Source organism: Polyodon spathula, chromosome 23 (genome assembly GCF_017654505.1).
Source record: "Polyodon spathula isolate WHYD16114869_AA chromosome 23, ASM1765450v1, whole genome shotgun sequence".
Taxonomy (NCBI): domain Eukaryota; kingdom Metazoa; phylum Chordata; class Actinopteri; order Acipenseriformes; family Polyodontidae; genus Polyodon; species Polyodon spathula.
Window position 1 is genome coordinate 27,014,858 of NC_054556.1, and position 16,150 is coordinate 27,031,007.

The following is a 16,150-nucleotide window of genomic DNA, read 5'->3' on the forward strand; positions in this document are numbered from 1 at the left end:
AATGGTCTTAGGACACCCCGCCTCTGTGTGGTTATTCCTGTTTAAAGAATGAATACATTCCCATTGTATTATATGACGGGGTGACTGTTTTTCTTTTTCAAATCTCTGACATTTGTTGATTGTTATCAGCACGTGTTAGTGAACTTTGCTTTACGCACTTTGGTTTTGGTGCAAATACACTCTGCAACGCAGCAAACACGCCTTGCTACAACGCGCTACCAAACATACAACATTAAATACGTTTACTCGCATTTAACTGGCACCTGCCCTGGCTTGTAAACAGGGCACGCTGGATTCGTATTAATGAACTCGTGAAATTTAAACACTGGGGGGAGGATACATTTTATAATGAGATTGGATTGCAACTCGCAAGTACGCCCATTATCTAGTCATTAACGACTGGCACATTACCATTCACATTGAATTGAAAGCCTACTTCAGCAATAGCTGTCGCTGGGCCCGTTGAGACATGGCCTTATCAGGGTAAGAAGGAACTCATGCTAACACCTTCATAACCCTAATCAACACGATAGCTTTTTAAATGCAAGATTGCTGCAGTTAACCCGATGAGATTATGAAAAGAAACACGTGTTCTCCTAATATAATCGCGCAGTGTTACACGCATGCTGCATGCATAGGCTCTTTATAAACATATAGCCTATTGCACCTCTCCGCATGCGTGTCTAAATACAACTCGATTCCGCCTTTATCAAGGCAGTACCTGCATTGCATATACATGTACCTTGCATGTAACCTCAAATGCGTTAAACTGTGCCCCAGTGGAATAGCACATCGGTCACAGCCGATTGTAATTAGGCCGGACACTCAAATGACTGAGGGATTCGAGAACCCGGACTAGAGACAGATCTTATGAGAGACTTGAGTTTCACCCGCCCAAATACAGACTTCACTACACAGTAAAACAAAAGCGAACCCCGCATGTAAAAGAAGACACATACTTCAGTGTGACGAATGCAGATTGATCCGCGGATTGCTGTTTGGGGTTTAATTCATAAAGTTTAACTGTGTGTATTTGAAAACAGTATATTACAGATTTCTGGGCAGGAGGATGTTATTCAAGATTTTTGTTTGTTTATTTTGTTTTTTGAGATTGTGAACAAAAATATAAAATGATCACAAGATAATACAGGGTCCTTTAAATTGTATATTTTCCACCAACAATAATACTGTGCGCTGGAATTCAACCGTACGATTATTATTATTATTATTATTATTATTATTATTATTATTATTATTAATGATTTATTTATTTATTTGTTTATTTATTTGTATTATTAAACATAAGCGACTCTGGTAATTCAATTGTGGGTCTAAGAATACTTAATCGATGTGATTGATCATATATTCTTTAAGAAAAGGTGTAAGCCCTTTAATCAATTGCTAACAAAAACACGCAATAGCGCTTTCAGAGAACAAAGTGACTGCTGCGCTCCTTCAGCCCGGCAGCCCAAACTCAATTTAATGTGAAGTCTGTATGAAAGACAGAGAATTACTTGTGTTGTCTCTATTAGCTTGTTTTCAGCATTTGTGTAATAATACAGTAAATAGCTTATCAGTAATTAACCTTTTTATCAGCTAATGCTAAATGTATTTTTTTCTTTTGTGAGTGGCAAGTATTTGTTATTCATCGACTTTTTTAAAATGAACTTATCCTTAAAATAAACTAGACAACATCAAACAAACAAATGACAACATCAAGCTGCTGGCATTACATCATTTAAATATTTAGCAAACATTTATTTTGTGAAACATGTCTAAAAATTAAACAAACCAATGCTACGGGAAACTTATATAGACTTATCAATATAGATAACTTTATACAGGCCTATAGCGTTATCAAACTTTATATAGAATTATCAAAATCCATCTTAAATCTTTTTTTTTTTAAGAAGGGTTAAAATAGCCAGATTTTTATTTTATTTTTTTACACGAAGAAAACGTCAGCCATTTGTTAATTAATAGTGTAGATGAAAACAGCACAGCGCGTTTCTCCAAATATACTTTTGCACCAGTACTGTGCAGAAAGATCTTTTAAACAATGACGTTAAACAAGGTTGTTCTCTTGCTTGGCATTTACTTAAACAGACAATTGCTAGTGGGTGTCAGTGGTGGGTTATCCCACGGAATACCTTCCTGTCTCTCTTATGATAAGACATTGAGGGATCTGTGGCAGACTCGAGAGAAACACAATGGCCGCGTTTAAAGTGCGATTCCAGGGCGGGCTTGCTTGTTGTTTGGTTAATTGCAAAGGTTAATTGAAGTCACAGTCATGTAATGAAATGATTATAATCTTGATCTGAAGCGGGCCCGTAAGCGACAGGTCTTTAAAACGTTGGAGCAACCTTGCTGCTCTGAAGCCGATCGGTTTACGGGTTTCCTGGGAGTGTGCATTGCATTTGAACCTGCCAGGTAAAATCAGCACCACGGTACTTTATACTGTTGGGTTATTATAACAAAAATCAACCCGTGAAAACAAAGCAAAAGAAGCATGCGAGTCCGGCTAGAATGCAAATCTACAAAAAGAAACGTAGGATCAAGAAGGATTCGTTTCAAATAAATGCAACACGTCCTAATAGGTTTTTTAATCTATCTAGCATTGGTTGATTACATTGTTTTGAAAAGTTTTGAAACCACCAAGGACCATTATCCAGTGTGTTCCTGTGATATATCTAACAGTGCAATCCAGCGTGTTCCTGTGATATATCTAACAGTGCAATCCAGTGTGTTCCTGTGATATATCTAACAGTGCAATCCAGCGTGTTCCTGTGATATATCTAACAGTGCAATCCAGCGTGTTCCTGTGATATATCTAACAGTGCAATCCAGCGTGTTCCTGTGATATATCTAACAGTGCAATCCAGTGTGTTCCTGTCATATATCTAACAGTGCAATCCAGCGTGTTCCGTGATATATCTAACAGTGCAATCCAGCGTGTTCCTGTGATATATCTAACAGTGCAATCCAGCGTGTTCCTGTGATATATCTAACAGTGCAATCCAGCGTGTTCCTGTGATATATCTAACAGTGCAATCCAGCGTGTTCCTGTGATATATCTAACAGTGCAATCCAGCGTGTTCCTGTGATATATCTAACAGTGCAATCCAGCGTGTTCCTGTGATATATCTAACAGTGCAATCCAGGGTGTTCCTGTGATATATCTAACAGTGCAATCCAGCGTGTTCCTGTGATATATCTAACAGTGCAATCCAGCGTGTTCCTGTGATATATCTAATAGTGCAATCCAGCGTGTTCCGTGATATATCTAACAGTGCAATCCAGCGTGTTCCTGTGATATATCTAACAGTGCAATCCAGGGTGTTCCTGTGTTATATTTAATAGTGTATTACAGACATTCACCCTTAACTTCAAACCTTTAGTCCCAGATCAAGCAGCCCATGTTTCTGCTAACACCTCATCAATTACAATCGCTCATATTGGTGATATTAATGTAGAGTAGCTTAACAACGAACAAGCAGATCAGTGAGGTTTATAGCTAATCAATTGAATATGATTAGCACCTGAGTCTCTATAAATAACCCCTTCATTTGAAATGGGTTGTATTGTTCCTAATTACCTTGACTTGCGTTCTTTATGTAACTGAAGTCATCAGATCACGTCGATTGATTTGTCCAGCTTGATAAACGCATCTATTATACCGGGGTTCCGGTCATTCCTTCACCGAGAACAGTCCTCTTTCATTTCATAGCTCGGTTTTCGGTTTCAGACCTTCTTTGTGAAAAGCAAACCCGATCAATGTGTCAATTTATTATGACCTCTTGAAAATTCGTGAAAAATAATTTTGGCGCAGAAATTTAAAAGGAGTGTTTACAACTTGAATTTGAAATGCCTTTTATATACTTTGCATGTTGTAATACTCAATTTGGTGGAGACTGAAACATATTTCCAAACAATTATAGATAGACATGACTTATGTTTGGGCTTATTTGCAATACTGTATTTGGTTTTACAATATAAAATGTTATGTGTTATGGCAGATAATCAGAATGTCTATGAAAGTATGAAGCCTAATATTATACACAATAAACAGCCAATCGAGGAAGAAGAAAAAAAAACGATTCTGGTTTTTATTGTTTGAGTATAAGTGTTCTGTAGTATAAATGGGCGTTAACCTTTCACACATATAGACTGGAGCCAGATTTATGATAAAACATTTCAGATGCTTGAACAAACAACGGCTAAAACTAGTAAAACCTATGAAACACACACACATACGCACACACACACACACACACACACACACCATCAAAACTCTTAACAGTGGCCCGATATGTATTGTAAATCCAACCACAGTAATTTTCGCAACTTCTCTGAATCTGATTTAGCGTTTAATGACACTCCAGCACACAGAATTTTAACTCTGGCTTTGAATGGACTTCACACTCCTAAATACTCATTTTTTAGTGAACATAAAACAATTGTCCTACAGTACAAAACACTTTTCAAATGCCACATCAAACAAGATCTATCACATTCAAAGTTTTTTGGGTTTTTTTTTTTAACCCTTTGTTACAGCTCCTGTAATTTCCGGCGTATTAATTTATATAAAGATGAAATCTTATTGTACTGTAATGGATTCAACTAAAACAAGAGTAGACATTTGTGTCTCTTTGAAGGGATTAATGAGCTACAGCGCCTTAGTAACGAGCTGTCAATCTCTGTGGATAAGCACGCCCTCCGCCACAGCTCGCTATATGAAGGGCGGCTCCAGCTCAGGCAGCGTCATTGGAATCTGGAGTCTCGAGTGTTCCAAGATGCCTGCGTCACAGATTGGATTTGGAGATTTCTTTATTGGGAAAAACATCAACATGCATCATGGATATCAGACTATGGTTTTGGGGCGCCCATCTGGGGTCCCCCCTGTTCCTGGTCACCCTGCAGTAGCTGGAGCACCCCGGTCCTATTCTGGGATGCAGGGCTATAGTTTCATCCCCTATCTGCATCTGGGGCACAATATGAGACTAATGGTACGTATGGTTTAATAGGCATAGTCTTTATCTGTAGCCATATACTTTAAAGTGTTTTGTGATATTTTATACTGGGGTGTTGGAAATTAGGTTTCTGTCATGTAGTTTTAAATTAAATTCTGGAGTTTAGTCGTTGCCCAATTACGCAATACCAACAGTCGATATTTGCTAAGTCAGCTCCCTTTATCTATTCTCTTCTGGAGTTATAATTGTTCAATAGTTAATTAAATATATTTTTTTCTTGTTCCTTGCAGAGTCCCTATCAGCTGAAGTCAGCGTCTCCCTACCATCAGGCTCTCCTCGGCCAAGGGGCACCCTTCTACTCGCCCTACCGAGCCCTGGCAGCTGAGGACCCGGGTAGGGCGGGCAAAGCGGCCGCCCGAGAGAGCACCGGGGCGCTCAAGGCCTGGCTCAGCGAGCACCTGAAGAACCCATACCCGACCAAGGGCGAGAAGGTGATGCTGGCCATTGTCACCAAGATGAGCCTCACGCAGGTCTCCACCTGGTTCGCCAACGCCAGGAGGCGACTGAAGAAGGAAAACAAAGTGAGCTGGGTGTGCAAGAGCAAAACCGACGAGGAGAGTGAGAGCGAGGAAGAGGAGGCTGGAGAGAAAAGAGAGCGTGAGGAGGAAGAGGAGGAGGAAGACATTGATTTACAGACTGTGGATGAGAATGAGAAAGAAGGATCTGGGTCTGAGGGTTCCGACCAGGAGCCCACTAGGACTCCAGACAGGCTCAGTCCAGCGGCTCCAGGGGATGGGCTAAAGGAATCAGAAAGAGATGTAGTTCTAGGGAACAACAGCGAGAGTAAAAATAAGAGGGTCACACGCTTGGGTGATTCTACAAAACCCGAACTAGGAGCTAAAGAGAATACAGCGCCACAGAAACCCAAAATATGGTCCTTGGTCGAAACAGCAACCTCGGGCACTGGGCACAGTGCAGTGCAGAAAAGACCCGCTCATCATATCAACAGCCAGGACACTGGCGGCTTGTGGGCGGATTTGACTGTCAGGAATGGACAGTATGTTCCTCTGTATTTGCCAGCACACTGCACCCATAGACAAACCCTTCCTAGTGGTATGAACTGTTAGTATGTAAACTGCCGGACCACAGCCATCTATAAGTGCACTTCATTTACTATTCAAAGTTGCTGTTCTCATTGTAAAAGTCATCGCATTAGCTTCTCATTTTTGTTTTAATATACTATGTATTTTTGTACATGATGTAAATAATAAATCGTTTTTTTTAAATACCCTAATTGTATAATATTTATGCAATAAATGCTTTGAAATCTCTAAACAGAAACGTTTTGGGTATTGTGTCTGTATTGGTTAGCAGTAAGTTTTGCAACAAACTGAACCGTTATGAATTCACATGGCAAACTGAACCGTTATGAATTCACATGGCAAACTGAACCGTTATCAATTCACACGGCAAACTGAACCGTTATCAATTCACACGGCAGACTATCACGCTACTTTCTTTTTTTTTTTTACTTTTAAAATGCACTCTATACAATTCTACTTAGTTTTATTAAGAATTTAAATGGTAAAAATAAGGTAAATACAACAATCAAAATTGGCTTTTTTTCTTCATTTTTACAATAACTTGTGCTATAATAAAACGCCGTTTCTAGTTCATTATTACTAAATGTGCACAATTTATCAAAAGTTGGCATTAGAAGAGATGTACCTGTGTAACTGATTACAGTGGTTGAACAAACAGCGTTCCTGCGCGTTGCAGAAAACAACTCAAACTTCGTTTGAACTTTCTAACAAGTAATTCAGATTTAAAAACGAGTACAAACCGCCGGCACATTCCGATAACAAGTCTCCAGAAATGTTTTAATATTTTACGGCTGTTGTCTTTTAAATAAACGTCATCGTAGGCCTATGTATTGGAAGATATCGATAAAATGATAACTCAATATTGAAGACAAAAGTACCATTAACAGATTGGAAACATGAATATCGATAAGATAACTGTCGGACTTGTGCCTTGAGCACTCCAAGAGCTCACATAGTGTGGTCTTGCCTTTGTCTTCTTAAAGTTAAGAGTTTTACAAGTTATTCACGCATCATATTACTAATGAGTCCTGGGTGACCAAGCGTAACCCTGATTCTATCGCTCTGAAATATGACATCACGCATACACGGAGTGCCACACCCAGCAGCGAGTTTATTTTACCAGTGGATATTGCAGAATCAAAAGACATATTACACAAAAAAAACTGCAGCATAAAATAATAATAATAATAATAATAATAATAATAATAATAATAATAATAATAATAATAATAATAATAATAATCAAGTCTTGCACGCTTCGCAGCGGTACAGACAGCAGTTATGTAATGCACTGGATTGAGATTCAACACATTTTAGAAATATGACATCAGTGTTGAAACTATTCTGTAGAAATACAAATACATAGAAATGTTTCACCAATGCAGTCGATGTGTCTCCGATTTATATCGTACGACGCGTGGATGAACTGTATAATAATCACATCAGTAAGTAGCCATACATTTCTCAGCAATCCAATGCATGCCTATTACTTATTGATAAGGTCTACACGTCTACCCCCGTTATTGATAAGCTCTTCAACTATAAATACTAAAAAGAACCCGTAAAACAAGTGCCTGACTGCTGTGAATTGCACATTTAAAACCAGAACACACGTGTTTGTATGCCATTAAATGGAACTATTAATACGTGTGTGTGTGTGTGTGTGTGTGTCAGTGTGTGTGTGTCAGTGTGTGTGTGTGTGTGTGTGTGTTTATAAAAAAACAGACTAGAGGTAACTACTATAACTAATGCGCTACTCTGCAAGTAATCGGGTACCATTAACAAAACCGCAGGAGCATCCCTGGACAAAACCTCTGTGTCACCGCACTGTAGTGCTTGAAAACCCGTTGCTTCTCCGCACTAGCGCTCGTTTTCTGTACTTCATGGTATAGGTTATACAACACGACACAGCCTTTTATTTATTTATTTTAATTTATAGGATTTTATTGCACAAAATAAACAATTTTAACATTTGTGTAACTCAGCGGATATTTACAGGACGTGCAAAAGTATCTGCCAGAATGGAAATAGGGTAACAGACTTTACTTCGGTTTCATATTACAAAGCATTCACATTGTGATCTTTAAATACTTGCTAATTACAAAACTTCCACTTTGAAATAACATTACCCTAGGAGAAGCTTTATAAATTAAGTGCACTTTACAAGAAGACGCCTTTCCTGGAATGGTTGCAGTTTACTTTCGTATACTACAAGACAAATCGTGTCTATGGGAGCAGTGTGCTGGCAAATACAGAGGAACATACTGTCCATTCCTGACAGTCAAATCCGCCCACAAGCCGCCAGTGTCCTGGCTGTTGATATGATGAGCGGATCTTTTCTGCACTGCACTGTGCCCAGTGCCCGAGGTTGCTGTTTCGACCAAGGACCATATTTTGGGTTTCTGTGGCGCTGTATTCTCTTTAGCTCCTAGTTCGGGTTTTGTAGAATCACCCAAGCGTGTGACCCTCTTATTTTCACTCTCGCTGTTGTTCCCTAGAACTACATCTCTTTCTGATTCCTTTAGCCCGTCCCCTGGAGCCGATGGACTGAGCCTGTCTGGAGTCCTGGTGGGCTCCTGGTCGGAACCCTCAGACCCAGATCCTTCTTTCTCATTCTCATCCACAGTCTGTAAATCAATGTCTTCCTCCTCCTCTTCCTCCTCACGCTCTCTTTTCTCTCCAGCCTCCTCTTCCTCGCTCTCACTCTCCTCGTCGGTTTTGCTCTTGCACACCCAGCTCACTTTGTTTTCCTTCTTCAGTCGCCTCCTGGCGTTGGCGAACCAGGTGGAGACCTGCGTGAGGCTCATCTTGGTGACAATGGCCAGCATCACCTTCTCGCCCTTGGTCGGGTATGGGTTCTTCAGGTGCTCGCTGAGCCAGGCCTTGAGCGCCCCGGTGCTCTCTCGGGCGGCCGCTTTGCCCGCCCTACCCCGGTCCTCAGCTGCCAGGGCTCGGTAGTGCGAGTAGAAGGGTGCCCCTTGGCCGAGGAGAGCCTGATGGTAGGGAGACGCTGACTTCAGCTGATAGGGACTCTGCAAGGAACAAGAAAAAAAGATATTTAATTAACTATTGAACAATTATAACTCCAGAAGAGATTGATAAAGGGAGCTGACTTAGCAAATATTGACTGTTGGTATTGCGTAATTGGGCAACGACTAAACTCCAGAATTTAATTTAAAACTACATGACAGAAACGTAATTTCCAACACCCCAGTATAAAATATCACAAAACAATTTAAAGTATATGGATACAGATAAAGACTATGCCTATTAAACCATACGTACCATTAGTCTCATATTGTGCCCCAGATGCAGACAGGGGATGAAACTATAGCCCTGCATCCCAGAATAGGACCGGGGTGCTCCAGCTACTGCAGGGTGACCAAGAACAGGGGGGACCCCAGATGGGCGCCCCAAAACCATAGTCTGATATCCATGCTGCATGTTGATGTTTTTCCCAATAAAGAAATCTCCAAATCCAATCTGTGACGCAGGCATCTTGGAACACTCGAGACTCCAAATTCCAATGACGCTGCCTGAGCTGGAGCCGCCCTTCATATAGCGAGCTGTGACAGAAGAGGCGCGTTTATCCACAGTGATTGACACGTCATGTCCAAAGGCTCTACTTGGAAACTGGTACACCTTCAAAGAGACAGTCTGTACATGTGTAAGTTGTACTTCTTAAGGCAAACACATAAACAATGTGATTGACAAGACATCGCTAACAGTTTTGAAAATCAACCCATTTTATTGAACATGGTATTAATCTGATATGCACATTGGTAGGGTGAATCAGCATTGATTTAATGAAGAATAGCATTCGGTGGTCATTGCAATTATGCGCGTTAGAGTGGCCATTTCAGTTCATTGTCGAGCATTTCCATTTGAAGGCATGTTTGAGCAGCTCGATGTGGTGAAATGTGAAGTGATTAGGCAAATGCATTCTCCTGGAAAACGATTCAGCAACACTTGAATCAGTTTGTCTGCGAAGATGCCCGAGGCAACGGCATCTAACAGGGCTTGAATAGTCGTGAGTAAATGATCACTGTCCCATTTAAAAGGTGTTTTCCCCCGTTGTCTAGGCAGATCTGAAATTAGGTTTTAAGAAACAAACCTGTCTAATTTCATTGTATTTTGCACACGTTTCTGATATAAAATGCCCTGCCGTTCAGCTCCGAGCTGCAGTTTGATTGCAGCGTTTTAATCATGTTAAAATGTTAATTCCAATTTTAAATATCGTAATGTTTTTTTTTTTGTTTTGTTTTGTTCTTTCTTCCCTTTATCAGGTGTCCATCTGTATTTAGAAACGCTACAGGAGCTAAGGTGTTCTTTTTACTCTTAATGACTTGTGTGGCAAACCGTGAAATTAAACTGAGCCTTGATCATTTGTCTGGCTGGCAGAATCTTCCAAAGATATGTTGCTTTTTATATTGTATAGCCGATCTGTATTTACTGTTATATACAGGTATACGTGCTTGGTTGATTGCTTTGTCATAACTATGTATAACTCTGTATGTATTAAGGTTTTAAGGCAATACATGACAACAGGATCCAACGTGTTCCGTTTTTTATTGAGTCCTTTCAGATAAATACTGCGATACCAAATCAACGATAACAAGTTCGAAAAGGTCCTTCATCAGAAACTGATAATATACCGAAGAAGAAGAAGAAGAAGAAGAAGAAGAAGAAGAAGAAGAAGAAGAAGAAGAAGAATGTTATTGTGATCAAATACATTCAGGCCTGAAGTTACATGTGAAACACATCTACATCGTTTAAAATAGCCGTGAATTTGAGTTGCACTGTGCGCATTGACCGCTTCTCAAACAGATTTGTCATACCCATGTAAATCGAACGACGGGATCTGAAAGCAGTCGTTTTGCATCGATGACGGTCTATTGAAATGCACAACGCTGTCTATACAATGACGTTGACCACGACAGCCTTGCCATTCCGTTTGTGAGTTGATTATCTTACTTCTACATCGTTAATACAGGGCGATCAAATTGACTAGCGACTAAAACAAAGCGCCTCTTGAGTCGCCGCTGGCACTGCTCATTTCAATGCGTGCTAGAACTCAATTTCAATGCGTGCTAGAACTGATTTCAGCTCTCCAACCTCCAACAGGCTTCGACGCTGCTGCTTTAAAATCAAACTGTAGAGGGACCTCAATACCACGCCATTCCAGACACGTGCGATGCACGGCCCATTCATTCTGAAAGCGACAATCATTATCGAATAACCGCTGAGTAAATTAACACCCTAATCACCATTCGCTGCTCTGTCACCCTCCAGTCATATTAAACGAATCGGGAGAGAGCTGCATCAATCTTAAACACTGAGAGGCTGCGAAGAACAGGGAGTCTGGACTCCTCCACAGCCATCGGACAGCGCTATCAGATTATACATCTGCATTATAACTGATTCATCAAATCAAATCGAATGTAAGGACTATATGGACATCTGCTTATTTCCACACAGCCCAATGCTATTGATCGAGTTACAGAGAACAAGGCAATACAAATAATTGTGTAGAATTATGTAGATGGAATGCATACATTCTGAGCACTGTACCGCTCATCAAACTACTGCTACTAATAATAATAATAATAATAATAATAATAATAATAATAATAATAATAAATGTAGTTTTTAATTAATCCAGTTATGTAATACTACGTGTTTCTATTCAAAGAGGGCTACTGCGTCAACATGTAAGGAAATAACGCGATTTACTACAGAAACACAGACGGTTAACTGTAGTGGCTTTGAGGTATTGTGTCCGCCCAATAAAACTGAAACTCAATGCGTTCTACTCTGATTTAATTTATTTTAGCATTGTATTATATCTAACTATGCCATGTTATTACAGTCACCCCTTTCCTAGGCCTATAAGGCTTTTTGAGGTCACTGGTTTCTATTGTAGGTATATATCTGGTTCAGCCAATTCTTTCAAACTGTTTGCTCAATTGCAGGAACTGTCTTTCTTTTGTTGGATCTATTGCAGCCAGTGTAATAGACCTAATATAGAAAACTAGGTCTGCTAGCTGTTTTCTATATGTTCCACTAGTATAAGGGGTTTTAGCAGATTATTCTTTATTTTTTTACACTAACCCTATAAGCAAACCTTGGTGTGACCATTGTGGGGAATGGTGCACAGAGTAGAAGTCAGAGATTTGGAGAGATCAACAGGATTAGCCCTCTTTAGCCTGAGAGACTGGAAACTGTATACAGAGGCAGAGGGGGGCTCTGTGGCCCAGCGCTCTTTATTCTATTGTCTCGCGGTAGCTTTTTAACATTTTGAGGCTTTGCATTTGCATGGTTTAGCAGCAGAAGATGCTTCAACTTCTTCTAATCGAGGTGGGGGGGGGGGGGGGGGGGGGGGGGGGGGGTGGGGGGGGGGGGGGGGGGGGGCGGGGGGGGGGGGGGGGGGGGAACTTTTGGACTCCTGTTCTTCTTGTTTTGTTGGTGGCTCACCTTATCTGCAGCAGCTCCTGGAATCAATGATAACAGCCATTTGGGGATTTGCATATCTTGAAGGGGATCTGAGGAATCTTCTCAAATTAGCAGGGATTAATTGCACACTATCCCTGGTGGGTAACCAGTAATTCATCCTTTCACCCCAGCTAATGGTCTGCTGTAGGGTTTGTTTTTCTTGGGCGTGTTTGTAGGGAGAGTAAGGTGTCTCTTATCAAGTTCAGTTTGAAGTCTCTGGTGTTAGTTGTTTGTGCCGCTGGAAGGATTGAAATCCTGTTGGTTTGACTCTGGCGTGGGCTGCTTGTTCACAAGAGGTTCTCAGCTCAAATCATGTTCTCTACTGTATGGTAAACCCAGCTTGCTTGTTTTTTTTTTTTTTTTATTTGTTATTATTTTATTTACAGTTCTTTTGAGATTCTCAAAGTTCTTTACTCCAAATCTTCATTAACATGTTATTTATTTATTCCAGAAAGGAAAAAAGCCCCAACTCAAGTTACCAAGCCAGTAATAAACAAACTGACACGTTTAAACGAGGGCTTTGTTAACATTCTTAGGTTTTTTTTTTTTTTTACATTTTTAACTTGGTTTTGAATTTGAGTTTCTGTTTTGTTCTTTCAGATAAACCATTGCGCTAATTAGAAGTAGATGGCTTTGAGAATCTAGCCCTGTGTTGAAATGTCTGGCACACCTTTCTGCACGCGTGTTTATTTCACCTGATTCCAGGTAGTTCAGCCATGACACCACTTTGCCGACGTTGAATTGCATCTTGATTTTATATGTGCATATCTCGCTTTGAAATCAGGTTTGTGAAAAGAACGGTCCACACCATTCCCCTGGCTGACCCTACACACGCTCCTGTTAATACAGTATGATTCCTAACTTTGAAGTGATGGTAGCTTGGCTCTGCTGGGTCTTTTCATCGATATATAGGCAGTGAGGATTAGGCTGGGGCTCCCCAGGGTGGATATTTCAACACAGAGCGCATGAAAAGGCCTCTCCCTTGCAAATCCCTGGGGTTTCCATGTACATTGAAAGCCCTGCCCCTTTTAATCTTGGGATAATGAGAAATCCCATCTGAGGGGTGAAGCCTGAATCACGAGGCTTCCCAGCCTGGCTATTCTTTAAACACAGAGGGGAGAGATTAGGCAGCTGTGTACAGGTGGTACAGATGAGGTGTAATCCCTCAGCAAACACAGGCTCTGATAATAGACAGCAGAGAGCTTCAGACACGGAGGGGAGAGCAGCTGAGAACACTTAGAGCCAGGCCAGCTGATCCTGAGAACCTCCTGCATGCACCGTGTCCAAACAACACACACTGTGCCAGTCCCAACCACAGGACCCTGATCCTGAGAACCTCCTGCATACACCGTGTCCAAACAACACACACTGTGCCAGTCCAAACCACAGGACCCTGATCCTGAGAACCTCCTGCATGCACCGTGTCCAAACAACACACACTGTGCCAGTCCCAACCACAGGACCCTGATCCTGAGAACCTCCTGCATACACCGTGTCCAAACAACACACATTATGCCAGTGCCAACCACAGGACCCTGATCCTGAGAACCTCCTGCATACACCGTGTCCAAACAACACACACTGTGCCAGTCCCAACCACAGGACCCTGATCCTGAGAACCTCCTGCATACACCGTGTCCAAACAACACACACTGTGCCAGTCCCAACCACAGGACCCTGATCCTGAGAACCTCCTGTGTGCAAAATCCTCATTGTGACTGGATGCCTGGGCAGGAGTGAAGCATGTTTCCAGCCTGCAGAATGCATTTCCACCGCAAGAATGTTCATTAACACCTGGGCCAAACCAACCTTCTTCCATGCAAATAGCTGCTAACACTGTGTCTCCACTTAAACATGGGGACAATCTGTTCACACCTCACTAACTCGTATAATGAGAGGTACCAGAGAAAGCAAATATTGATTTGGGAATGAGTGATCCTTGAAAAGCCTGTGAGCTGAGGAGCACTGCGTTGTTTAAAATGGGAGGTTCATCATCTCTTTAAACACTCGGTAGGGCAGGATTTAGAAATCCTGCAGGAAAATTCAGTGACACCCGTTTCCACGAGAAGTCTTCTTAAACTGAAGTCAGTGAAAAATACTTCTAGTTGAGACATGTCTTATTGAATTGATTTCTCTTTTACTGTTTCTGAATATCATATTAAACTAAACATATTGGTTAACACGTTGCATGGTGTCTCTAATCATAGGAGTTACTTGGTAAATTACAATGTTATTATGCATAGTTACAATGCACTTAATGTTTCATATATTTTTTTTGCACAATAGAAACTGAACCCTTTTCTAAAACAATTGTGCACATATATATAAATCATGCAAAAAGATTTACAAATAATTCACATTTTTCAAACGCAACCTCAAACCAAAATAGATGGCCAGAAGAGAATCCAATACCTACAGTGAAGATAATACGTTATGTATTCATATTATGCTATTAAATTCACTTACTATTTACTGTTTCAGAAATCGAGTTTAAAAACAAATCATGAAAATCGAATCTCTTGTTCATCTGTACGAAAAATGTTTAAATTATTGTTCAGTTTTACTTCCAGAGACCCAGAGAGGTTATTGGCAGTGATGCAATGCTTCACTGATCCACCCTGTGGTGCTGAGTGAACAGACACCTCCAGACCCCAGTCTACCGCACCTATTACTCCTTCTCAGGCTGAGGCATCAATGGCTTTGCAACACTGTAACCTAGTGTTGCATCATGAAACTAATAGATTGTTGCATTGTGGGAAGTGTTATACCCTTTGCTCCAGTGACCACAGCCTTATATGAAGTGGCATAGAATTATTCACTTACCTTAATTTATATAATTCATATACTTTATACTATGATTCAATTTGGGAAATAGTTCAGTACATGCAGTGATACAATTAAGTACCTGATTGCAATTCCTAAAATGAACTTTGACCAATGTTGAAGTAGACTTGCAGAACTGCAATTATTTAACTCTAAACATTTAGACATTTTCAATAGCATACCTTCACTTTTGCCCTGTTTATGCTTATTGGCGAATTGAATAGTCATGGTATATTGAGAATAGTCAATAAATCTAGTATCCTGAAGCAAAGTTTAGCAACCTCTTAATGCACAAGACTTAAAAGATGAAGCTTTGTTTTTTTTCACACATACAGCTTTAATATTGTGTACTGATTGTCAGCCACGGGGCTGGGTGTGATCATATAACAAGGTGTTTGCATAATTCTATTAATCTTCGTGACTCAGATCATTTCAAAAGCAAATATATGGAAATGACCGGCATTGAGCTGCTGTGCTTTGTTGCTATCATCCATTGAGTGTGTGTGGGACACAGTAGCATCTGGGAGTGGGGGCTACTCACCACACCCTCCTGAATCATCATAACCCTCTCCTCCACAGTCATGTGATTCCCCTTCATAGCTGGACTCTCCTCCCCAGCTGCCCTCCCCTCCATGGTAACTGGCCACAGTGTCGTGTAAACCCTGTCCGTAATACCCAGCTTGCTGTGTGAAGGAGACCTGCCCTTGGGTCCATCCCACGCTCGAGGGCTCTTTGTCAGCTGGCTCCCACGAGGGGAACCCG

At 40.9% G+C, this 16,150-nt stretch overlaps 2 protein-coding genes across 2 annotated transcripts; one reads left to right on the forward strand and one right to left on the reverse strand.

The window, feature by feature from the left end:
* The first annotated feature begins 4,777 nt into the window (after nt 1-4,777).
* On the forward strand, nt 4,778-6,255 carry irx7 (iroquois homeobox 7). Its single transcript, XM_041225145.1, has 2 exons — nt 4,778-5,006; nt 5,261-6,255. Exons 1-2 carry the CDS (start codon nt 4,794-4,796, stop codon nt 6,095-6,097), a joined length of 1,050 nt encoding a protein of 349 aa, XP_041081079.1. The 5' UTR covers nt 4,778-4,793; the 3' UTR covers nt 6,098-6,255.
* Nucleotides 6,256-8,017: 1,762 nt separating this feature from the next.
* On the reverse strand, nt 8,018-9,717 carry LOC121298215 (iroquois-class homeodomain protein IRX-1-like). Its single transcript, XM_041225185.1, has 2 exons — nt 9,359-9,717; nt 8,018-9,105 (listed from the first exon to the last, which is right to left on the reverse strand). The coding sequence occupies exons 1-2, from the start codon at nt 9,629-9,631 to the stop codon at nt 8,269-8,271; spliced, it is 1,110 nt and encodes a 369-aa protein (XP_041081119.1). The 5' UTR covers nt 9,632-9,717; the 3' UTR covers nt 8,018-8,268.
* Nucleotides 9,718-16,150: the final 6,433 nt, after the last annotated feature.

What these genes read in the sequence shown, in the direction of transcription:
- LOC121298215 (XM_041225185.1), bottom strand. Translation starts at nt 9,631, where the DNA reads ATGAAGGGCGGCTCCAGCTCAGGCAGCGTCATTGGAATTTGGAGTCTC. An exon ending in GGCACAATATGAGACTAATG is followed by an intron (nt 9,106 to 9,358) that starts GTACGTATGGTT and finishes TGTTCCTTGCAG; the next exon opens with AGTCCCTATCAGCTGAAGTC.
- irx7 (XM_041225145.1), top strand. Translation starts at nt 4,794, where the DNA reads ATGCCTGCGTCACAGATTGGATTTGGAGATTTCTTTATTGGGAAAAAC. An exon ending in GGCACAATATGAGACTAATG is followed by an intron (nt 5,007 to 5,260) that starts GTACGTATGGTT and finishes TGTTCCTTGCAG; the next exon opens with AGTCCCTATCAGCTGAAGTC.